The sequence below is a fragment of the Arctopsyche grandis genome, chromosome 2 (assembly GCF_051622035.1).
Source record: "Arctopsyche grandis isolate Sample6627 chromosome 2, ASM5162203v2, whole genome shotgun sequence".
In the NCBI taxonomy this organism is placed as follows: domain Eukaryota; kingdom Metazoa; phylum Arthropoda; class Insecta; order Trichoptera; family Hydropsychidae; genus Arctopsyche; species Arctopsyche grandis.
In genome coordinates this window covers 20,250,290-20,276,397 of record NC_135356.1, presented here as the reverse complement: position 1 = coordinate 20,276,397, position 26,108 = coordinate 20,250,290, and the positions used below count along the sequence as shown (strand labels likewise).

The 26,108-nt window shown below is 33.1% G+C and overlaps 2 protein-coding genes across 2 annotated transcripts in view; one reads left to right on the top strand and one right to left on the bottom strand.

Annotated features, from left to right (window-relative positions):
* LOC143922982 (uncharacterized) overlaps positions 1–24,790 on the top strand; it is a 31,899-nt gene extending 7,109 nt beyond the window's left edge. Inside the window, exons 2-5 of the mRNA XM_077446453.1 lie at positions 20,349–20,607; positions 20,864–21,015; positions 21,723–22,015; positions 22,195–24,790. Coding sequence (XP_077302579.1) covers positions 20,349–20,607; positions 20,864–21,015; positions 21,723–22,015; positions 22,195–23,761 — 2,271 coding nt within the window. The 3' untranslated portion in view covers positions 23,762–24,790. The remainder of the gene's footprint in view (positions 1–20,348; positions 20,608–20,863; positions 21,016–21,722; positions 22,016–22,194) is intronic.
* LOC143922310 (E3 ubiquitin-protein ligase MYCBP2-like) overlaps positions 1–26,108 on the bottom strand; it is a 67,256-nt gene that overhangs the window by 16,917 nt on the left and 24,231 nt on the right. The window lies entirely within an intron of this gene.

The following is a 26,108-nucleotide window of genomic DNA, read 5'->3' as shown; positions in this document are numbered from 1 at the left end:
AAATGTTTTTGTCAGCCCTGTTTGACTTTTCAATTTTGAAACGATAATGTTTCAGACGACTCGCTCTTGTCAAAACACGAATTCGACTGACCATTTGTATCATCACATACCGAAAATAAACCCGCAAAATTATTGATATTTCGTTCAAAATAATATAGTAAAATTTAGAGTGTCCAAGTTGGATTTTTTCATACAAATTCTCCCGGAAGTTATGTCAGATAAAAAATAAACGATATCATTTGCTTAAACATATGTACATTATTTGTATGTATAAAAAATATACATACATATGTATTTGTATAAATTTGTGGTCTACGTAAAATGTCGAAAAATCTAAATATAAAACGATAGCAAAAACTTCTATACATATACTGTTTCCTCTACGAAAATAGGTGGCGCCAAGTTTCGGAGCATTTACTGCCATCTATTAAAAATCTATTTAATTAATAATTTTTTCTATTGTTTATATGTAGGTAGGTAGGTAGTTTTTACCATTTTTATTCATATTAAACAATTAAATATATTTAAAAAGTAATTGAAAAAAATCCGACCCCGTGCGGATCGAACACAAGACCAACACATTTATTTATTTTTTATTTTATTTAATAACTTAATATGCCAACACCCATGCGATGATATTTCATCGGGTACAATACTAGTGTATTATAATAATATATAACTTATGTATGTATATTATTTACTAGCGTTGTGCCCGTTGATATTCAATGGGTAGTTTCGATAAATTGATCGATTTTGAAATTTAAAAATTCGTTGTTAGTTGTGTAGATTCAATCAACGAGCTCGCTAATTATTGCAAGTTCGCAGTCCGCAGATTTAAAATCCCCGTGTTAGACATTCGAGCTTTGAGAATTTAATGAAACGTGAAAATTGCGAACGAGACGTGTGCGTTGATGCGTCGTTGGATTAACACGGATATACATATGTATGATTTCGGTATTGTGCTTTCGATTAATTCACAGCAGGGCTGTGGAGTCGGAGTCGTGGAGTCATAAAAAATCGATCGACGAACAATGAAATCAGATTGATTGGCAAACTTTAGGAAACTAGTCGTTGCGTGGAAAAATTACGACTCCTCAGCCTCCACCATTTAATGACTCAAAGAATACACACATACAAGATCATCGCAAAGTATTTATTTATTACTTATTATTGTTTATATCACGCAATAAGCGTGAATCATCGACTTAACATAAAACAATAAAACATTAAAAATAAAAATTAACATAACATCATAAAACGAGTTTTCAAATGTTTTTTGCAATGATGATTTTGGTGATTTTGCGCTAACGTCATCGGTATTGAATAATAAACATGTGTATATACAACACGAACACATTCGCGAGCAGTTCAGTCGCGAGAAGCACTTAAATAGATTGAAATTCGTCATCGCCCTGCCTGCGAAAATACTTAAGAAGCAAAGAAGCGTCATTGTGTCTTTCTTCGCTAAAACGATTATTATAATAATGGCTTGTCAGGTTGGCTTAAAATTTACACCGTGACGACCAATCGATGAAATCATGGACATTATAAATAGTAAAAATATTCATACCAATTATACCGAGCCACAAAAAAAACACGTTTTTACTTACCCCAGCGGAGACTAATCAATCTTTACTAAAGTTTGATCCACTGAATTCGAATATGACAATTTTTTTTGTTGGCTCCGTTTAAAAATACATGCAATTTTTACAAATTTTTGGCTTTAATTAAAAATCTAGTATTGCTGCGCCAAAAATGAGTACCGGAATCAATATTCAGATGTTTTTTTCTATATATTGTGGTTTTTTATTGCTTTAAAATACGTATAATTAATTATCTAGCAAATTTTAAAAGTCAAAAAAAATTTCACATTTTTTTTTCGTAAGCATGAGCTAATTTTTCATATTTTGTGCCGATTTTATTGATATATCAGTTCAACGAACTGATTTATCTGTAAATTAATACGACATAGTATACGTGTATGGAATCAACATATCAAAAAGCTGTGAATTTTGTAAACACGAACTTGACAAATCGACTTATTGAAAACTGTTAAAAGAAGCTTGAAGGTTTCGATAAACTATGGCTACGTACTACTCTTTTCTAGTCTGAAAACGAATCTCAAATTGTAAGAATCTCTTCAAAAGCCATAAATGTTGGTTTAAAACCAGCAGGTGTTTAATGTATGGCCTGGCCTGATTTTACTTATGGTACATAAAATACTCGGTACTTAAAAGTTTGAAGAGCTCTGCGATTGAATATACAAAAGCTACTTTCAGATAAGCAATCTATAGATCGGCGTTGTTTTCTCATTACTTCAAATGTATATACATACATACGTATATAATAACCCAGAGGTAAAAAAAACAAAATAGCTGTGCCCATTATCTACATATGTATGTACACTGTTTTTATCTCATGCAAACGATTCGTATTTGCAAAATTAACGTAATTTCTAAAAAAGGTATACTCAATATAAAAGATATTTATAAGTTTGGTCGCTAATACAAATTCGTTTCCTATACATTTAAAACCTGTCCAATATAATAGAATACAATATATAGAGTGTGATATTTTCAAACTGATGAATTCTATAAGAAAAAGCATGTCGTCTCAAACAGAACACAATCATGAATTCAACTATCATTATATCGAATATGTACATACATATGTAACATCCATACAAAGTGGATTTTGACACATGTTTCTAAACCAAACCCGTACGGGTCGTAAATTTTGACAATTACTCCGGTAACATCCTCGAATACGAGTGTCTAGTAAAGAATTTTATGTATGTATGTATTCGCGAATATGTAGGAATCGGCCACTTCCGGTTGACTTAATCGAAATTAATTAACTATCAAATCTTACGTGTCGTTTTTCAAGGCAAGTTTTCCGTCAATAATATTCGAATTGAAAACCGTAATCGTTTATTTATGTATATTCGGATCAACGAATATAATCTTAATATTATTTATTTTAATCTAAACACTGAGAGGCACATCTGTTCCAATTGACGCTAAGACACGTCACTGTATATTTTAAGACTTTCAATATTTTTATTAATAAAAATACTATATGAAGTTACCACCATCATCGAAACGTATTTGTTTTGTTTTCTAATTTTATACTAAATTATTTCAAACAAAAAGGCTCCTAGGTTTCATCTCTTTAGGTAGCTACAAATCATTTTAGATCGAATTATCATTTTTATTACTTTAAATTCCGTTTATTCCAAACTTATTGCTACTAGGCCCCTCCCTTTTGAAAAAATCTAATCTTGGCGCCCCCCAATTTTAAATGATAAGAATGTATTAATACAAAAAAATACAAATATAATTGACAGAACAATAAAATTATTTTTTAAAAATAATGTTTCGCACATGATTCCCCGAACATTATTTCAACCATATTCAATAGCTTCTGGCAAAACTTCTGTCTCATTTATTGTATGTGGTTTTTTTTTTAATTTTACAATTCTGGACGAAACTTTTTACGATACATTTGTTGGAATAGAACTATTTTCTTGAACGTTTGATTCTCTTTATTAAACTAGTAATTTTCTGCGAAAAAAATTATATGAGTTTACCAACGTGTTCAGAATGCAAATTTTCAAGGTGCCGTTTGAATTTACTCGATCTCATACTATCTGCAGCCAAAGCTTTCATACAGAGCAAACACATTGGTCTTTCCAAGCCATCTATTATATAAATAGCATTTGTGAATCTCATTGATAAATAGGATGAATCGTATTTTCTTGTCTTGATATTTCTACTTCCTTGTTCCTAGTTGCTTATATTCCTACTACTTTTACTCGGGTATTAAATTCAGTATCCTCATCGTTAGTGGATTTTCTCTTGTAACCAGTTGAAAATTACGTGCGTTTCAGGAATAAATTTTAATTTTGGGTTTTGAAAGTTTATTTAAAACTATTTTTTATTTTATTTTACCATGTTATGCTATAAACTAACTTTTCGCGCCCCTTTACACTAGTGTGCGCCTCCCACTTTGGAAATCGCTGACTTACTGCAATGTCAATAGCTTAAAAAGCACACGAAAAATTTTTTAGGATTGCGTCATAATGGTAACGTACATATATAATTATCTCACAGTTTTTGCGAAGATTATCAATATATGTATATAAAATGATTATTTCGTCACAATGGTAATTGTTCGTACAGACATTACTAGAGGTAGGACCGGAAGCGTGCCGTTTATTGTTCAATTATTGTAAATGCTTTGTAAAAAAGGTTCGGCAAACCTTTAACAATGCATTTACAACATTTGAACAATAAACGGCCTCCTCAGGGTCCGACATTACACTGAATATGCGCATGTGCTGTGACTGGTATTACACTTTTTATTAAGTGTACGACTCCGTGCACCTGGTAACTAATAGTATATAATAATTGTCTATTGCGTGCATGTCCCGTCTCTTTCTCCCCTTGGAATCGTATATCGTGGAAAGAGACGCGGTATATACTAATAATATTAAAAATTTAATTTTTGTTAATGTGGGCCGTACAAATAAGATTGAACGCGAGTCGATAAGTCAATTAATTGAATTCAACGGAAAGTTAATTAATTTAATTTACTTGAAAGTCAGCAATGGGTGAAATGTGACAAAAAAATCTTGCCACACATGTGTTCGTGTTGACATGTCTCAACATGTTAGGTTTTGATTTGAGGAGAAATGAGTTATGAAATGAGCAAATCGATCAAAGAGTTATGGACCTAACGCAACGCTTCCGCGTGTGACCCTACGTTTTCGGGTGTGTCCGGGATCTGGGATATGTGCGTTGGAGAATGTGCATTCTTGAGGGTGAGGAGGAGGAGGAGGAGGTTCATAAATATCTAGAGCTGGTGAGGCCGACAGGAAGCTGCTCGTGTGCTTCTTTTTTACGCGACGCTTCTCGTCGCGTCCATCTGCGGACCAAATAATGGCGACCGGTTCCCTTGTTTCATCGACTGATGATTACGACGATGATGATGATTTTCAAGACGCTCTCGATTGATTTGTTGGCCTTAAACTCTACCGACATTTCCTTGATAATATTTTCTGCCAGGAACGCACGTGATGATTGACACACAACAGCGGGTCCGTAACTACGCATGTATTATACATATGTATTTCATATCTACGTAGGGATATTTAGAAATATGCATATACATACATGCTCCCGTAATTAAAATTGTACTTTAAAACTTCTATATATTAAAAAAACTAAATTTATATTATAAAATAATTTTTAAAAAGAAAATTTTTATAAAATAGTGTGAAAAAAGAAAAAAATATAGGCGTTTAAACAATTAAAATCTGACTTGGCGAAAAGGGAAAAAAACGACCGGAAGGGTGTGTATAATAGGGGTCTACCTCACGGCACCGAAACTGAAAAGATCTTCAGTCGAAAGATCAAAAAAAAAGGGTGCATGGTAAACGGTATTATGTATGTATATATAATATATATCAGTGGCATGCGGTGAAATCATCTCTCATTTGACATACAGCCTTGTTTAATGTGCGCGCGCAGGATACGAGAGGAAAAGCCTGTTCCTCTTGTTCCTGTTGTGTAAACGAACATTTTCGACTTTTTTACGGTCACCCGGATAATAGACGCCACCGAAAACGATAATGGAGTATTTTCAAGCGTGTCTATTACGATTATTATCGTAATGGGGATTTGATTTCCACATATATTGATGACCAAACCGAGCAAAATGGCAAAGTTTGAAAACGATCGGATAAGAACCCAAATTTCGTCAAACAAAATCAGACGAAAAAATCAAAAGCCATAAGAGGCTAGTAATAATAAAAATGATTTTTTTTTTGTGAAATTTTTCAATAAATAATAGTTAAATATTTTTTCCTTTGATAAAAAAAGTTTTCATCGTCATCATAATATACACTCATTCACCATCAACTGCTGGATGAAAGCATCTCCAAAAAAAACGCTTTCACTCTTCTTTGTTTTGCGCAACTCTAATCCCTCTCATCCCACACATTTTCTGAATATCATCCACCCATCTATCCCTTCTGGCCTTATTCTAGCACTCCTTTTGTCCACCTTTCGTCCATTCTTTTAGCCACGTGGTACGCCCATTGCCATTTCAATCTCTTCACTCTATCCACTGGTGACCGGAAAAATGCACTCGAGATAGTTGTCGCACTCCAAAGACATCCAAAATTTCAAAGATGCTCAAGGAGAACTAACGCAATAGAATTCCACAAAAAAGAGTCAAGAGGTGTTTATATGTATCCGAGGGTGATAACCGTTTTTTTTGTTCTAAGTACGTTTTTTTTGTTCTATTTGAAAATTAGGACTTCTCGAAACTATCCACTATATCCACTACCCTTGTCATACTTCTCATCTACGTATTACGCTTCTCGTACTTCCTCGTTATACCGAGCATACCGCGTTTCTTACTTCTTTGAGTGCATTGGACTTTGTGTAGCATCTTGGCTTTCAATGTCAATGGCGCTCACATCCATACGTCATCACTAGAGGTAGGACCGGAAGCGTGCCGTCTATTGTTCGATTGTTGTAAATGCTTTGAAAAAAAGGTTCAGCAAACCTTTAACAATGCATTTACAACATTTGAACAATGGACGGCCCCCTCAGGGTCCGGGCTTTAGTCATCACTGGCAAAACGCATTTATCGAAGATCTTTGATCTTTTTCTTCAGCCCGAGAAAAGTTTTACTTCACATTAAATCCAGATTGACCGTCTTATATCGGAATTTGGTAACTTTATTAAATGTCATGAGAGTTTCACACGAAATAAGTTATACATTAGTATTATTCTATGGCTGAATTATATGTATTAACCCTTCCTAAGTGACTTTATATACACACATCTGAGCCGTTATATTTGCAAGTGGCGTAAGTCCACTTTTCTTTATTTCGAGAAATATCTCGCGAGACATTTAACATAAGGTTTTGCGATTTATAATATTTAACAATACTGGAGGCCTGTAATAAGTTTATTCTGCTTTTCCGAGATTCTGGACATATCGAATTACAATAAGTGATAACAATATGTTAATTAAGTCAAACAGAAATAGTGTTTTTGGAACTGAAAATTGGACTTTCATTGCCACTTTCAAATATACCAAAAAATACTTTTGGTTCCGAAAATTGAAAAATGGTTAAAATATTATAAAAGTCCATACTTATTTATTTATTTAACATACTTGGGAGAGGCGGCAAAGCCGATAGACCCAAGGGGTTTGATTTATTCATATAAATCTCAAATGACTACTAATTCTACATACGATAGTATTTAAGTAAACTTCTATACGGACAGCATAGTTAAGATGTCATCGTCACGAAACTTGATTAGAAAGTACCACATTATCCTACTTTTTCCCTTCTCTGCTTGAGAATTATCACTAGGGATAGGGATATCTATTGCTAACTTCTTAGATTTGTATTAGATTGTAGATCTTTCCGTGTAGGTAGTATCAGTTTTACTACTTTAGCGTGTATATTTTTCATATGGGAAACAATCAAACTGACTTTATCTCCCCACTTAATTATTTGTAAAAAACGGCGTATCGCATAACTTGCTCCATACTCCCAGATTTCTTTAGTAATATCCCACTTTTAGATTTTAATTCATTAGCGGCAATGACTCTCGGTAAGCACACACGAGAATTTTCAAAGATTTCATGTGTTAAAATAACGTCGGTTTTTTTTATTGTTCTTTGTCCACATTTGTAAGACGGCGTATGGTTACGCAGCTGCTGGTAATTTCTTACGGCTTTTCATCGTTCATTTTGCATGACTAAATACTATCAGTGGCGGTTTCGATGATTTGCAATGACACACTGATTATAAGTATATTGAATAAATACGGCTGGTCTTAACTGGAACATTTCAAGTTCGAATCCCAGCGGAGAAGTAATTCAATTATCCGTTCCCACGGCGCATTACGACGGTTGGTGTCAAAGTCAGGCGTCGTCAATCGTTCTATTTAAGTCTATTCACGTGTCTAATGCATTTACGTGTGTCAAATTCTCGTGTTTTTATACGCCTGTCGGTCCATATTGAGTGATTGAGCGTTCAAAATGCAGTGGCTGTACATGAAATACAATGTTTTGTTGTAAATATTGTCAATCAGTGGCGTGTGCGCAAGTAAATATACCATATGAGGGCGGAGAGTTTAAAAAATAATGGGAATAAATATATAATTAAAAATAAATTCGGGGTAAATTACTGATTACGAATAGTGGTTAATACGAGGAAGTGTTGTGCGTTGAGTTCTACCGAATCATAAAAATACCTTTTTGTGGTTTTGAAAGTTGTATGATTTCCGTTGAATTTTGTTGTTGTTAAAAACAAAACATGATTTGAATCGGATTTCATATGAATAATAAAAAAAATGCATTTCAATGAAAATTAAATTTAGCATACATATGCACATACGAGTATAATTCATTCAAAAGATCGAATTTATAAATTTAAAATTAGCTTGGGTCCATTGTTTTATAATATAATCAATTTAAATTTTTGAAACAACTAAGTAGTGTTTTTATCTCATGAGGGTGTATTTTATTCATAAATTCTATTGAGCGAGTTTTAAATTAATTTTTATCATGGTGTCATTACAAGATTCCTCCAAGGCGACACATATGGCCAATTTTGTTCATATGTACTGTAAATTTATAATATTATTGAAAATAAATTCAAAGAGTGGTGACAAATAAGGGTCGGTGGCCAATTTGGAAATAACCGTTTCAACAAAAATCAGGTAAATTGGCAAACTCTAATAAAAATTACCTGAATTTACATATATCGAACCCGTGACCCTTCAGTTGTTAGCTTTATATGCTAACCACGGCCCAGTGATTATTGGCCACAAAGCGCTCGCCTGAAATTCACTAAAATCTCTATAACGGAACATCTGGCAGCCGAAAAGTCCATCATACTAACGATAACTATCATGCTAACGAGAACTCTAGTGCCAAATATTCCGTATTCGCGATTTTCATGGCAAAAATTGTCTTTTGGGTGATCGCAATGTGCGTAATAATCCAATTACCGCTAACCACGGAGCTATGCGACTGATTTATAAACAAATATGCGGTTGATGGACTATTGACCGAATGGACACTTGGCCGACGGACGCTTGGTCGAACGAATATTAGGCCGACGGACATTTAGCTGAACGGACACCTGGCCGGTCGGATAATAGGCCGAATTAAATTTTATAATTATTTAAATCTATCCAAAATATCAAATGACATCGAGGTGATTTCTGAATAACGCATCTGTTTTCAGTGAGTTTTGAGTAATTTCGATACGCAATCAGCCAATTTTCCGTTAGGACAAGCGTCCATTGACCTAATGTCCGTCGACCAAGTGTCCGTTCAGTTGAAACACGTCTCCACGAGATGTCATTATTATTATCATCATGTACAGCCATTCATCTTACACGCTTCTATTGGTCTGTTTTGAGCAACCCTCATCCATTTCATCCCACACATTTTCTTAATTTCATCCACCCATCTTTCCCTTGTGGCCTTCCTTGCACCCTTTTGTATTCTCTCGTACCATTCGAGTATTTCTTTCGTCCGTCTTGTTTCCGTTCTTCTAGCTACGTGACCCACCCATTGCCATTTCAACCTCACCACTCTCTCCACTATATCAACTACCCGTGTCAAACTTCTCACCCACGTATTCTTATCTGCCATGCAAGGATGGATCCAGAGAGTAGAGGAAATTTCATTCCCACGCATTGGAATACAATTTCGGCGAGCTGATAATTTTGAGAACATTCCAGATTTACCTCCTCGTTATCTATGCATGTTGTCATTGAACAGCTATGTACATATAAGATAAAATTTAAGGCTATGAAAGCTGCAGTCGAAAGTCGAAAGAGGTAGTAACGGGAAATGGACCTTATTTAAAATATGTCATCATACCTCATCATACACAAATCTTCACACGTTTGATATTTATTGTGTACAAATATTATTTTAAGTTATTGGCTCTTTAACATCTATAGTGACATCTAAAATATCACTCCCCCCCGTCCCCTTGAAAAAAATCTGGATCCGTTGCTACTCCCATGACATGTTAATAATAAGTTACGAAACAAATTAATACACATTGAGATTTTGTTCGAAATTACGTGTACGTGTTACGAAAGTACGTGTCTTTTACAAACTTGTGCGAGCCGTAACACATCGTCATGAGACAAAAACACTACGTATTTACGAAAGTATCCGAATATTTTACTCAAGGGCCGATTCGAGTATACAGATAGACGATGATAATTGCGACATTTTGATTTTCATCAAGAAGCCCAACTATGATACGTGCTAAAAATAAGCAGTTGTGTCGACGCAGACGACAGAATCCGGTTCAACAGGATCTTGAGAGTTGCGCGACCGCCTTTATAGTAATCGCTTTTTACCAGAATCCTCTGTCGGCTAATGAAGACACGTCACACAGTACACACATGCAGAGTTCCACGACATACAATTTTGCATAAACAAAAGAAAAATTCGCCTGTAATGTAATCAGGAAGTATCAATCGACCATTACATACAAAAAATCGTATCATGTTTATAATGACAAAATTTTTTAAACAGGTCAAAGTTTCGCAGTGTAATTCCATAGACTACGATACACACGATTATGATGATTTTGATTTATATAATTTATCCTGTAAATAGTATGTACATATGTGAGATATTTACAATTATAGGTTACTAGTTTAATTTTTACTAGCCTCTTCTTACTTCATTATATCATATTCGGTCACACTGTGCACGCACTTATTTATTTCCCATAGATTTAAAACCAGTTATAGCAATAGAATTTTTATAATACGCCCTCGTGATGTGAAAACATTGTACTTTTTACAACGGGTACTGTTTTGTCGCCCTTGCGTATTTTTCAAGGAACCGGTTTGACGTGTTCTCATACCGTGAAGGATAAAGATTCACCAGGACAAAAGGATTACGCCATAACATGGGCATTGTGAATACATTATCAGGTTCAACCAACTTGACCGATCTTTGAATAAATTGATTAATTTCTGAAATATTACTTATTATAATTTAAATTTCGATTGTATTTATTTCAGTTCGGATCAATGTAGTATTACAGGAATTCCTAATGCGCCACAATGTTTAAGGAAAAAATATTTATACATAATACCTAAAAAACAACAGCATTATAATAATGGCAGATAAAGTAAAAATATCAAATAAACAGAATACATAATAGGGAATGTCTTGCACCGACAGCCAGAACCAGTAATTCAAAACATCCCTGCGAGGCCTAATTGGAAGAAAAAAATATCAAAATTCCACTCATACGTCACATCCAACTATGAAAATAATGATGGCTATGACTCGGAATATATATATATATATATATATATATATATATATATATATATATATATATATATATATATATATATATATATATATATATATATATATATATATATATATATATATATATATATCATTCAGGCATGGTAACAACGATTTCATTAAGATTGCTGTTGGGATAGGAGCCATCCGATAAAGAACTGTGCAGGCAGAAGGTACAACCATCAAATGAAAAGATGATCTTGATTAAATTTCATCATAACTAACTTTCTCTCAAATTTAAATCTTCACTTTTGTAAGATATATAGACAGAATATATGTATTTCATATTTATAACAAACGTAGTTATAAAAGATTTTAATTTAAAAAAAAATATATTTTTGATAAATGGCACATAAATAAATTTGCATTTAATTGCCCATCTACTCAATTTCAAGGTAAACTACATCACACATTTTACTACATACATACATATGTAAATATGTGATGAGTTTTCTTGGAATTTTTTTCCATTGAATTTCGGAAAGGATTTGAATTACCCATTTCGACAATTATGTTTCGTAAAACCAAATTTAAGTCTCTTGGATCTTGTCAGGTTACCTTCTTAGTTATTGAGAAAATTAGATTTATTTTTATTTTTTAGAAAAACCATGCTTTTTTGCTCCCTTTCTTTGAACACAAGTGAAACGGTCTATTATTATTTACAATTGCATCCAAAATTAGACTAAATCTAGGAAAAACACTGAATTGTATGGCATGGATGTGCTCTTGATTTCCAGCTAGAATGTGCGTATCATTATTAATTCGTACGAGCTTATTATTTCGAAGTTTCTCCTACATGTCTTCAAATGTGGTAATCGCTGCTATCGATCACTCTGTCCATACAAGGATAAAATTCCGAAAACACTACAGGGAGGGAGCTTTGCCAAGGATGCCACTCTGTGTCTGCACCTTAATCCTTTTCCCAAAACTACGTTTTTATTATCAACAGGCGTAATTTTGCAATTAATGATGAAGAAACAGCTTACTTATATTTGAAAGTGGCGGAAGTCCAAATTTCAGTTAAAAAAACACTATTTCTGTTTGACTTAATTCACAAAATTTTATCACTGGTTTTAATTAATATGTCCAGAATCTCGGAAAAGCAGAATAAACATGTTACACGCCACCAGTATTTTTAAATATGTATTGTTAAACGTAAAACATTATATGTAATGTTTTGCGAAACATTTCTCGAAAAGAAGAAAAGTGAACTTTTGCCATTTACAAATACAACGGCTCATATGTTGATCAATTGTCAAGTTCATGATTTATCATCAAAAGATTTGATTTATCATTTGAGCAAAACCGGGTCCAGTTTATATAATAAAACTGTGCAATGCTAATTGTTCAATTGTTCTCCACACAAATGCTACATCGCTTAATAACAAGTGCTAATTGCAAAGTCATACAATCATCACGAAAGTCATACCTTAAACAAAATTATACAAATCAGAATTTATCGTTGTCATTTGCGAACAAATTATCAATCATAACATAAACGCAAACATTTAAACCGAATTTTCCATATTCTAAGAATACATATCATAACCATTGACACACACGCTCACATTTCACATGTTTTCAAAACCGCAAATGATTACTGCGCATATGTATGTATATACATATCCAATATATACTTGCATTTAATACATATGTATTATGCGAATCACTTTTCGGACTTTTTGCAGAAAGCATTCTAATCTGACAGAAGTGCGACTATCCGTTGAAATTTTATACGCGGGCATTATTCACCGTATCTATAATTAGATGAGAATCTGTGGACTGTAAGCGACTTGTTTTGAAACACCGTGCTACGTAAAATACGCGTGAATGTGTAGAACTACCATTATAATACTGTATGTATATGTATCTAAAGCAGAGGTATCCAATTTTATTCAATATTAGGCCAATTGAGTAGGGAAAGTTAATATATTTATTTATATTGTGACTGAACGAAAAATCCGTACAAAGGATGTGGGCACATATTTTTTGAAAATATCGAGTTGGTTTATATTAGTGATAATATTTTACATCGTAATTAAACATGACCGCAAACAGATGGGATTTTCTCTGTATATCAAATAATAAAATATGCGTTGCAGATTATTTTTTTCCTTTTGTGAAATTTCTGAAATGATTTGAATTGATAGGTAGATTCTTTTATTAAAAATTATCATTTCTCATTAAAATTGTACAATGTTGACAAAACTACGTATCTACGTACATACATACATACATTCGTTTGGCCTGAATAATTATGCGTCATGTTAAAAATATTTATTCATATGTAGGTACATAAAAATAATTCTGATGTTAATGCAAATGACTAGATCTGCGATTAAAATACTGCACAAAACCTGATTGTTATTATCTACATATGTGTCTAGATGGTTTTACGATTCTAAAATTGTAGATTGCATCCCGCTTTACTTTGACTACTTTTTTTTTTAAGCCCGCTTTAAAGGCCACGGAATTTGACCCTTAAAGCCCTCAACATGAGGCCACCACCCCCCCGACGAATACAGTCCGAGAGACCCTTTCGTCGGAGAACGAGACGGTTGTTCATGAATATCGCAGAAGAACAACCGCACATCACTGTTCTAATAAAACTTTGACTACTATATACTTAGATGCAAAATCAGCCTGTGGATAATTTTGCAACAAAGCTCAATGCGCGACTCGCCCGTGAGTCGCGTACTGTCTCGCCGTGTACTATGGCACTTGCGAGTGGTACTGCGTGTGAAGTGTAAAAAAAATCAGTCGAGGCAAAGGAAAATGATCCGTATTTCCGTATACAGAGGGTCACTTTTTAATTGACTGCATAAAGATCTCTTTGGGGCAGAATACCCCAGCCCCGGTCATCTATATTTTCTATACGATTCGAAAAATACTTGAAACCGTCAACGTTTTTCGATATTTAAAATATATTTTGCAAGGTATGCTTAAATTTTCAATCAAAATATGCCAGCACTTTCATTTTTACCATCAAATATTTTTGATTTGCCCACTACACGGCAAGGGTTAATTTCGATTGACCCGCAAGCAGTGTTAATATGCAAGGTTAATACACAGGTTGCACTGATCTATTCCAGAAAATCTATCGTCCGCAAAGAAATGTGCTGTCGTCACATTTATTTTCGTAGGTACTACTTATAGTGTTGTCATTTGAATCAATCTATTCCGAAAAGTCTCATAAATCGAATAATCAATCCATACTTTCGATCTTTTGATATTACAGCCGATCGGAAATCACGTATGTATATGTTTTTCGATAGTAGGCACAATTCAAATGCTCGATCCGTTTCGAAGCGGATACCGTGGATAAGGTGGTGCGATTGTTATTTGTTGCATTATGCAAACGAGCAAGTTCTGCAACTCGAACGACCTCAATTCGCCCAAGTTGTGTGTATACACTCGGGCTTATTTTAAGTGTAAACATAACAGTTTTAAAACACTGGGTAGTTCTACAGATACTCTATCCTAGATCCTTGGGGATAGTCACCTGACAGATCACGGCATTGAACTTGTGCCCTTAACGAAGTATTTCCGTGGCAATCAATTCCACTTGAGGCGGTCCTGTCCCGTCACTCTGTGTCTATGACTCTCTTCAATCGGTGACAGACGTGCTTAAAATCAGCATGGGGATCAGTGACGTATATGTACGTTTCATATTGACTATATTTTTATACCAAACAAAATAGTTAGTAATTGGTATCTTTTTACTAACCTTATATATGTACATATGTATTAGAACTTTATTTCTATCTATCTATTACTTCATCACTTGCAACAGTTCGACACATGAGATGTTATATTTGAAAGTGGCAGAAGTCCAATTTTCAGTTCCAGAAACACTATTTTTGTTTGATTTAATTCACAAACTGTTATCACTTGTTTTTTAATTCGATATTTCCAGAATTTCGGAAAAGAAGAATAAACTTATTACAGGCCACCAGTATTTTGAAATATTGTTAAACGCAAAACATAATATTTAATGTTTTGCGAGATATTTCTCGAAATGAAGAAAAGGGGACTCATGCCACTTTCTATTATAACAGCTCATATACTAATGAGATTTATCTTTGTTTTGAGCTGCACACATTCACCCAACCCTACACATATTTCGAGCGTCGTGCACCCCTATTATACTGTTTTGAAGGGCCGGGACTAGACATTTTGCCACGTGAGGCAAAAATAAAAAATTTCACCCATACGTAGTTTTTTTTACTATTTTAAATAATCATAGTATTAAAAAAAAAAAGATTACACATACAATACCTAAGGGAGGGCCTGATCTTAATTTAACTGGGGGGTGGCGATAGATGACTCATGCTTATATATAAAAAGTAAAATATGAGTTAACATATTGTTAAGATAAAAATATCAGAAATAAATTATTATACTAATTCAATATGCTCAACAAAAAAAGCATCGCCGACAGCGAAAATTTTTTTCGGATATTTGAGAAAGCCCGGTGAAGAAAATAAGCTCAATGGGCCACTGTTCGAAGAAGAGTGTCTTTAATAGTCTTCATATGTATGTGTTCATAATTTACTGACACTTCTTGTGTTATGAGATGGAATCAGGGTTTCTCAAATTAATCATTATTATTGATTTATTTGAACAAATAAAGCAAATTCACTCGGAAACAAAATGTAATAATACATTATAAAAAGATTTGAGACCGCATGCAAAAAAACTTTGAAAGTCCTTGTAATTTTTGTTACGAAAATGAAATTGATAAACTTACAAATTTCACATGTCGTGTTTCCGACAAATTTTTAAATTCCTAAAGTTATCGATTTTAACAATTCGGCGCCCTTTCCATCGTGCACCTGAGGCAAATGTCTCGCTCGTCTTACCCTCGTACCGGCCCTGTTCTCTCGGGTACTATTACTTATCTTGTGCTTTTCGATATTAATTTCTTCACTACATATTGAAATACCTCTCACCCGTGTGTCTGTTCTCGCTATGTTAAGTATACAGAATTTCACACTTATCTCTGGGTATTGAACCCAATCTATTTGACGCTGACCAAATACCTAATGGTTGACTTCTACAATATTTAAAATTGAATCAACTTGAACGATTTTAGTCTAACTCTTAGCAGTCATATTAAAATAAAATCGTAATTATATTTTTATCTACCAAATGATTAAACCTCACATTTTACAGTAAAAATGTTGCAATATACTTGGAACTTCTCAACAATCACGCTTGACTTTTTGTTGTCTAATTCTCCACACGCATTTTAAAATGATAAATTTATGATTCACCACCCACTAGACGAAAATATGATAAATTGATTTTATAATACATATTTTGGCATATTGTTTATTTAAAAACGCGTTTTTGTTTATCGACATCTTTTCTTACACAAAACGTAAATAATGAATGAAATCGAGACTTTCTTGTGTTCCGAGACCTACATTTAGAACGGCACATTTTTATAATAGAATGAAACATTCTAAAATGGGGATCTGTCGTTAATAGTGTCCACTCCGGTCGTATCGCAGAAATTATGAAAAAATATATAAAAACTTACTGTGAACGAGCAATTATTTCAAGATAATTATGTATAGGTACAATGTATGTATTCATTGTATCATCCAAACAATATTGTTAAATAAGATCAAATTTAAAGAGATCGACGTGGGAATCAAAATAAAGTGATTTTCATTTCACTGATCGAAAGAGGCGAAAGGTTAAACGTCACCATTTATTGCGTGTCTATTTTATCTCTTTAAGACGTATTTTATATCTCGATTCGTATTAGTAAAATCTGCGTATTTCCTTCCTTTGAAATACAGTTCTAATATATACCGTTTTATTTCCTACATATATAAAACTTGCTCATTAACTGTAATAATTTTTAAAATACAGCTTCGTAAGACGAAAACAGTGTTTTTCAGATTGAAGACGCTGAAAATTTCCAGGTTGTTCAAAACTAGAGAATATGTTTTACTAGAATAAAAATAATATACTGGTCAACAAACTCTAGTTATGCCGGTCAGAAAATAGTATGTAGCTAGACATGTATGCAAATATTATGAAACGTTCGAAACTCACCTACACTTTTTTGTGTCGACGCTAAAAACCGGTTGCCAAAATTTTCTGTTCAGAAAAGATATCGGAATATTGCGGTTGCGTGCCAAAATACGCTAAAACCATCCGCAAATAACAGTGATACAATCAATGCATCATAATCGACGCTTGATTTCACATTTTTGCAACGCCTGGTATTGGAAATGTTTAGAGATCAAAAATATGATAAATAGAAGTAAACCTATCAAATCGTACGTAAATCTATCAAATCCGAATATCATTAATCATTATAGGAATGACATTATGCTGCGTACGCACCTAACCAACGAACGGCCCCCAGGCCAACTTTTTAAACCACTAGGATACAAAATATCGAAATAAAAATTAAATTAAAATATCAAAATTAAGCTAAAGAGCGAGATTGAGCTAAAATTAGATCATCGTTGGTTTTGAATTATAACAATGTTTTGAATTACGACGATACGCATATACAACCAGAGAAATATTATAATTTCTCTGCTTACGAGCGAAAAATAATCTTGTTATTATTTCTTAAAAGTCGTGCTATGTATTATGCGCTCTTTAGCTTAATTTTGATATTTTAATTTCAATTTTTTAATTTAATTTTTATTTCGATATTTTGTATCCTACTGGTTTAAAAAATTGGCATGTGAGCCGTTCGATGGTTAGGTGCGTACGGAGCATTAGAATATTATGTACATATATAATTTGTTAAAAAAATTAAACATAACATAAGTAAATATTAAATTCATACGAAAAGTGTATCGTCACAAAATGATATTCAATTGTATGTACATAGTATACATTTTGTGAAATGAAATCTTTCTTGCTCTAAGAAAAGGATGCTGAAAATTTACTCGTTCACACGAACCGGTAGAAAGAGGAGAGGAAAAATGATAAACAAAACGTGCACAGACAGACAGACAGAGAGAAAAAAGAAAAATACGAATAACAACCCAGTGTTGCCGGCAAAAAAGTTATGTCGGGAATGCATCAGATGCTGCAACGTCAACATCACACCATTATATTATAACAATATTGTAGAAGAACAAATAAGCTGATCATATGGTGCCGGGATGTTTTTTTTTATCCAGTTCAAACACAAACCAATATTACGCATAGTTTGTAACAATGCATACATACATACATACAAAGCGTGTCAATAGTGATTTTTAGTGGCATACAATAGGATTAAGTTAACATACTTTTTGAGACGCTAAGCAGACGCAAGATGTACATATTATAGATTGTGTATATTCATATGTATGTATGTACCATACATATGCCAACAATATTGTGTTTATGTTTAGCACCGAGAGATTACTGAGTTCGATCCCGTGCTAATATTTAATGCTGCTAGTTAGACTTGGATATTTGTGACTCCAAGTCGATCGTTTCTTATCAGAGTTTGCCAATTTATCTGATTTTCATTGAAACGGTTCCTCAAAATTGCTAAAAATCATCCTATCTGCTGTCACAAATATCTGAATTTGATTTATGTACAATATGTAAAAAATTATGTACAAGTCTAAATCCATAAATGTCTCAATGGATTAATTAATTGTTAATTTCGTGTTCTTCAGACTCTCGAAATACAGTGATTTATGTAATAAAAATTCTGCAATGTTTGTCTAGGAAGCCGCATTGGGGTCGACCGGTCAGGCCTTCCTGGTATATATTTATGTAAAAAATAAAATAAAATATAGTCACCACTGTGTAGCATAATAAATAGATTCAGTTTATATATTGAGTATATTATTGGAGACTTTATTTGAAGGAAGTAAACACTCGCCTTTTACTAGTGAAAATCTCGATATGAAATAAAAACAGTGTTCATATATCATATTTAGCATTTTGATTTCATATGTTTTATAAATTATATTTTGATGCATAATTGAACTTTTTCAGTATAATTTAAAAATAAATCGAAAAGAACTTGCAGTATTACTTAACATGTAGCTAGAACTTTCGATTTCGATTTTTTTTATAATAATGTATGTACGTATAATAGTAAGAAATGCAGGAGTGTCTCTCCGAATCTAGGAAGGTCGGTCATCCTAGCATACATGTATTAGTAATGTTAATATTCAATTGCTGTTTAGTATGGCAAAACACGCAAATGAGATACATCCTTGTAAATACGTATAAATATCATCATACATTGACGTTGAGGATATTTTATGTGTAGATGATTCATGTAATATTTCCACTGAGCAACAAAAAAATTTACCGGAGCGGAAACAAATCAATTACATATATATGTATATGTATATACCATTAAATTATAATACACTAAATCCGCCCTCACGTCTTATACTGGTCTCCCTTTTGGCGCATGCAAAATACATGGCACATGCACAGTTTCTCTTAGTAGGTAGGTAGGTACCGTTGCGTCGTAGGGAAAAAAACATTTTTTCTTCACAACTTCCCCGCTAGTTAAACCCCCCGCACCCCTCAGTTAGTAAAGACAAGATCTCCGACCTAATCACACGTCAGGGCCAAAACCCCTAGGTGCGGCCTTGGGTGCAAGTAAAGGTTACACTAGTGTCAAAATATAATCATGATAGTAAAAGTAAGCACTGTCATTTGACAGACCGTGTATGCACATTGCTGCTATGAGGCCTTTTATGCGTAAATAGACTGACATAAATATGTACAAAGGATTCAAGCTGTATGATACATATTTTGTCAACTGCAAATTCAGTTTATATATGCATATTATTGTTGCTTTTTCATATCACGAAAAAGACTCGTGAATTAGCAATTGTCAACATATGTATCATTAGTCACGCAGAACTACATATTTACAATAAATCCATATAATACTCATGTTAATGCCATACATTTTTCTATACTGTCATATGTAAACATTTTCTGTTTTATTTTTTCAGCAACAAAATTTAAATTTGACATCAGACGTGTTGCCGATTAGGATGAAGAAGTTGTACATTAGTGGAGCATTTCACATTGTTGTATACGAAGGCGCTTTTTCGTCATTGCTAGACCTTCAGAAAGTCGAATTTAAATCGGTCCAAAATCTTACAATTGAGAGCAAGGCATTCCTAAACGTTGAAACGTTGAACTTGTTTTTGAACATATTCGATTGTGAGAATGTGCATATAGAAAGTGGTGCATTCGAAAACATCAAAGGTAATTGAATACATTGTTTGATGCGATGCGATTTTGATTTTATTATATGATAAATGTTACATACATGTGCGATATGAATATTTTATGTAATTACATTTTTATGTTTTGCATTGCTGCGAGCGATATTTGCTTATTTTATATGTATGCTTGTATTATTTTATTTATTATAGCATTATTTTGAGATTGAATGATTGATAATATCGAAATTAATAATTCCTTTCTCCAAAAATTACTTTTGTTTTTGTTACATATAAAGGTCGGATTGAAGCGAATATTTCCAAATGTAATTTTGTCGTATTTAAGAACAATTCTATAACAAGGGTTGGAAAAGTGGAAATAAATCATGTCCCTCGTCTACATTTATATGGGAAGGTATTCCAAAATGTCATCTACGAAAAAAATAATAAGGTAAATACACTTTGAACAATTATATTTATGCCACTAGTTTGTGTTTATAACCTAGGAAGAATAAACTTCAAAGCGATTTTAAAATGTCTTAAAAGCGTCACATGATTGGTCATTTTTATATCCTACTAGTGTTTTTACCCGGCTTCGCTCGGTATTTGTAATATAAACTGCTTAAACACGGCCAATCTAATAGTAAACATTTTTTTAAATTTATGTGAATAGTTTTATTGTATTTAAATTTATTTGAATATTCATTTGATTTTTTATTAAATTGAACGTCACGGACTCTACGAACCAAACAAACAAACATACATACATACAAAGTATCTTTCGAAATTATATATTAGATTTGTACTAGCAAATTAATCATATTTGAATTAGTAAAGAAAGAAATATGAAAATACAAATTTTCTATATGTACACATATATATGTAGTATTTAAGACTAGTTTTGTTCATTTAAAGATGTAATATAAGTTAAAAAAAATGTGAAAATTTCATCTCGACCCCAAAAAATCTTAATTTTTAGTAAAATTGTTTTTTTTTATTACTAAAGAAAACAAATAAAAATGTCCATTAAGATAAAACTTATAAATTGATGATGTCATTTTACCTTTGTCTAAATACAGATATTATTTAAAAATATACTATTTAAAAAATATATGCAGATATTGATATGTAAATATGACGAGTTGTTTATATTTTTAGGTACAACTGAATAATGTCACCGTCAATACGCTGGAAAAGGGATGTTTCGGCAAAGGAATAACCGATGTTTTCATAAAACGATCCAACATAACGACAGTTGGCAGCGAAACGTTCCCTGCTAATGAATACATGCAAATAATATTCGATTCGTCGGAGATAAAGACAATAGAAGCGGACGCGTTGAGAAATATTACATTGTGTCACAAGTTGAAGTTCATCAACTGTACAATTCACAACGTGAAAAGTAGAGCTATGTATCAGGCTTCGGCAAATGTGACATTTTCACATTCCAGGTAATATGATTTTTTTTATTATAAAACATGAATTCTCAAGTCGACATTTGACATTTTCATATATGTAACTCCAACTTTTGTAAAAACTACATAATTGTTGTTTAAACAATTTGTTTATTGATATTATTCAATAGCAATTTACATCTAGAAATATGTTAATTGTGGCTTTATCGTTTCAGATTTGATCATATAGAAACGATGGCGATTAATATGATCGTAAGCAACATCAACATCAGCGGCAATAAATTTGGTCAAATGGAAAACAACGCAATGATAATAAACAAATGGGACAAAATACACATAGAGAGCAACGTTTTTGAAAATCTGTCGACAAACTTCATATCGGATTGTGTTCGGGAGCCCAATTTGGATTCCGAGTTTGAATTCAAATATAATTACATCCAAGAAATGCACAAGGATAGTGCGCATTTCATGACTGACATGTTCGACAAGAAATCTCACCTAGTCAAAAACAAAATATATTCGAACAATCACTTCAATTGGCGATGTTATTGCAATATAACAAATTGGCTGGAAAATTTATTTGACGTAAAGCCTACCGTGAATATTGACTCGTTTCAAAATAACAGCACGTGCATTATATATAACAAAAAATGTAATGTGAAAGGACATATGTTGATGTCGGAATACGTCAATTTACTTTGTGATGAAAACAAGAATGTGTCTTGTGATGAAATCAGAAAGTATACTATTGAGAAAATTTCAAATCTAAAATTTCCATATACTTTTATCAAACCCATAGATGAAGAAATATTGTTGAAGAATGAAGAAAACAGAAAATTTCTTTATTTGATTATTTTAATTGTTATTCCGTGTGTGACAGTGTTAATAGTCTTGATTGTAATATTTATACAAATGCGACACAGGGGCTATTGCACCAATGTAAAGAACGAAATCACTTCTTGCTCCACATTCTTTGATAGATTGTTCAATCTGAACTACGGCATCGACACGGCGTCCATATCGAGGGTTTCCGTCAACGATTACAACGAAAATCACATGTTACACGAGAGAACTTTGCTTAACGACAACAGAACCTTAATACGCGAGAACTCCTTAGAAGAAATCGTCGATACCACTGACAAGGCAACTCAGACTCTTCCCGAAGAGCTAACCAAAGAACTGTTGGAGAGTCTGCGTGAGAAGTTAGACGACCCGGAGAACTACAGTGAAGCACGCGAAACCATAGAACACTTGTATGATCTCATTAAAGTAGAAGAATGTTGCAACATGAACAACAACAACGCAGCCAGACCCAGACGTAGCGAAACAGTATCCGTCGAGAATTTATACGATGTCATCCAGCAGCCTCGCGTGCACCAGGGTAAGAATAAGAAGTCCATGGTGAGCGTGGGTACAAAGGTGCCATCGTTTGAAAAGCTGCCGCAATCGTCACCATACTCCAAATTGTGCCATGAGTACTTCGAGCCGCAAGACCGAACCGTACATCTCTATTCAGAGTTGGCGCCGATTCGGAAGCCGACACAACAACAGCCGACGAACGTCTCCAAGTCCGATACGATGAATTTCTTACGTGCCATAGAAACGAATTTGAGTTCAGCAAACGCGTTCAGAAACGCGCCAGTGATAGCTGGTCCGTCCGGAGTGGGTATGAGCAGCGCCACTCAGAAATCCAACAAGTCGAGCAAGTCTGTAGCGTCAGACGGCTCCGGCAGCAACATGGTTAATAGACCCTTGCCTGAGAAACCTCGTGATCTGTCATAGTTTCGTCGATACCGGAACATTAGTTCGGATTTTAATTTAATTATTAAAGCACCACTGTGATACTGAACCACAATAACAAAAAAAAAAAACATTAATATACCTATACACACATACGCATATTTAAATGTAAATTTACAGCAAGCATTGCCATTCGTCGCTAATTAAAGTCTAATAATATGTACATTAATTTTACTTGCGAATTTATAACATTATTTACTTTTTAACTGTTTGCCCGTGGCCGTCTTCTATGGAAGCTTTGGGCGACAAGTCTGTAGCGCGGCTGCCTTCTATAGAATTTCTGAACTTTGCACGGGATTTTGAGGCTTATATGCGCCTATTTCAACTGTTTTAATGTTCAAAATTGGTTGACTTATATTACTCAGTTAAATTCCATCTATTCAATTTGCTTAAAATGAATATATACCAGTCAAAAATTGGTTTTTTGAGGAACCATACTGAAACTTCGTTTATGTGACGTCACGTCTTCATACAATTATGAAGAATGATTATTTGACAATTAATCCAAAACTACGAGATATATTATGTATTTTATTGTTTAAAATAATACTTTATGTGTTAATTAGCATATCTGGTTACCTGAGTAAATATTAAAATCTGTATTTAAGGTCGAAAACTCGATCGCCAAATTCGCGAAAAAGGTGCCGCGCCGCGTACAGGGCTTGTTCGCTATATTTATTGCCGCGGGCAAAGAGTTAAATTCCTTGTTTCTATGTATGTATGTCAATCATAAAATAATACTGAATTTCCTCCATCAAAAATTTTGCAAAAATAAAAGTTGTGAACATTTTTTGACCCCCGACGGAAATTTGTGAAAATCTATTAAGCGAATCTATCACTGATTAGTTTAAAACTTTTTACTTTGTTGTAAAGCCTTCAATGAGAATGTGTTTCAAATTATGGTGACTATAATTGGCCATGTGTATGCTTATGTGTGTATATTTATATGTATGTATGTACATGCAAAAGTGTAAATGAATGTTGTAATATAAGTCGTAAATGCTTTGTTTTAAATTTATTTTTTTTATATATGTAAGAAAAAGATTGTAAAATATATATATTATATTGTATAGTACATATAACGATAATAATAATAATATTATGAATTATTCAAATTGAATGGAAATATTTCGATCATTTTATGTTTAATAATAACTTTTTTCTGAATTGAAAATTTGATTTTTATTTACCGTTTAATTAATTCAATTTTTGGGAAATTCTAACAAACCGAATATAAAACAGACGGGAAAAGTATGTAGACGACAAATATAAATATTAATCATATACGAATCACATCATTTTTATTAATAATGAATACACTTGAAATTGAAGGTGATTCAGCAGAATACAATTATTACGATAACATCCTTAAATAAAAAAAATACATCAACGGATCTGAAGAGCTTTATTTTATAATATTTATCCAATTAGCTAACGAAAAATGTAGTGACATTTTGTTTTATGCTAATAATATTTACTCTCCATAACTTTTTTAAATGACTATTTGCCGGGATAACATCATGTTTGCCGGGATAACATCACACTTTTCAGATCTAAAATACCTAACACTGCACTATATCTGTATTACATATGTACTATGTAGGGGGGGGGGGAGGATTTCGAAATATCAATACAAATTTACATATGTTTTAAGTTAAAAAAAATAAGAAAATCGTTTCACACGAATTGAAAAGAGTCTCAAGTATGTATTTAAAACACAATTGTAGGTATGGAAAGCGAAAAGACCTTAGAAGAAATTCAATCGGTCAATCCAGACGGACAGAGTCAGACTTAGTGTACCTGTAATATTGACTTTTGAACACGAAGAAGCTAAGAAAATGTGACTGCAGAATTTGTAAGTTTAGATGCGAGGAAGGACATTTAAGATTTGCAAGTTCGTTTAATTCATAAAAAAAAAATAGTGGGCTGTTTTGCGTGTCCTGACATTTCATGGCAGTGGCTTTTTATCGCGGGAACAACTCACTGATAGATTTCATGCAAATATTTTTCATCCACAAAATTAATTAATTTTTGATTGTTATGTTGAGTGTACTTTTTGAAATGTATATTGAAACCTATTCCAATATTTGGAGCAATGATTTTTTGAATCATACATGCATATGCAGTTACTATTTTTATTCATAAAATTAATTGAAAACTTTCTAGCTTTCTTTTAGTCGAAAATTTTTATTGTCGTATAATATAATTAAAAAATTGTTGCATGAAATCTATCGGCGAGTTGTCCCCACGTTGAAATGTCTTACGATCCTGTTTTGGCACTTGCATGTGGGCCCAATTTTTCTAGTTACACCACAGGTTTTAACTCATG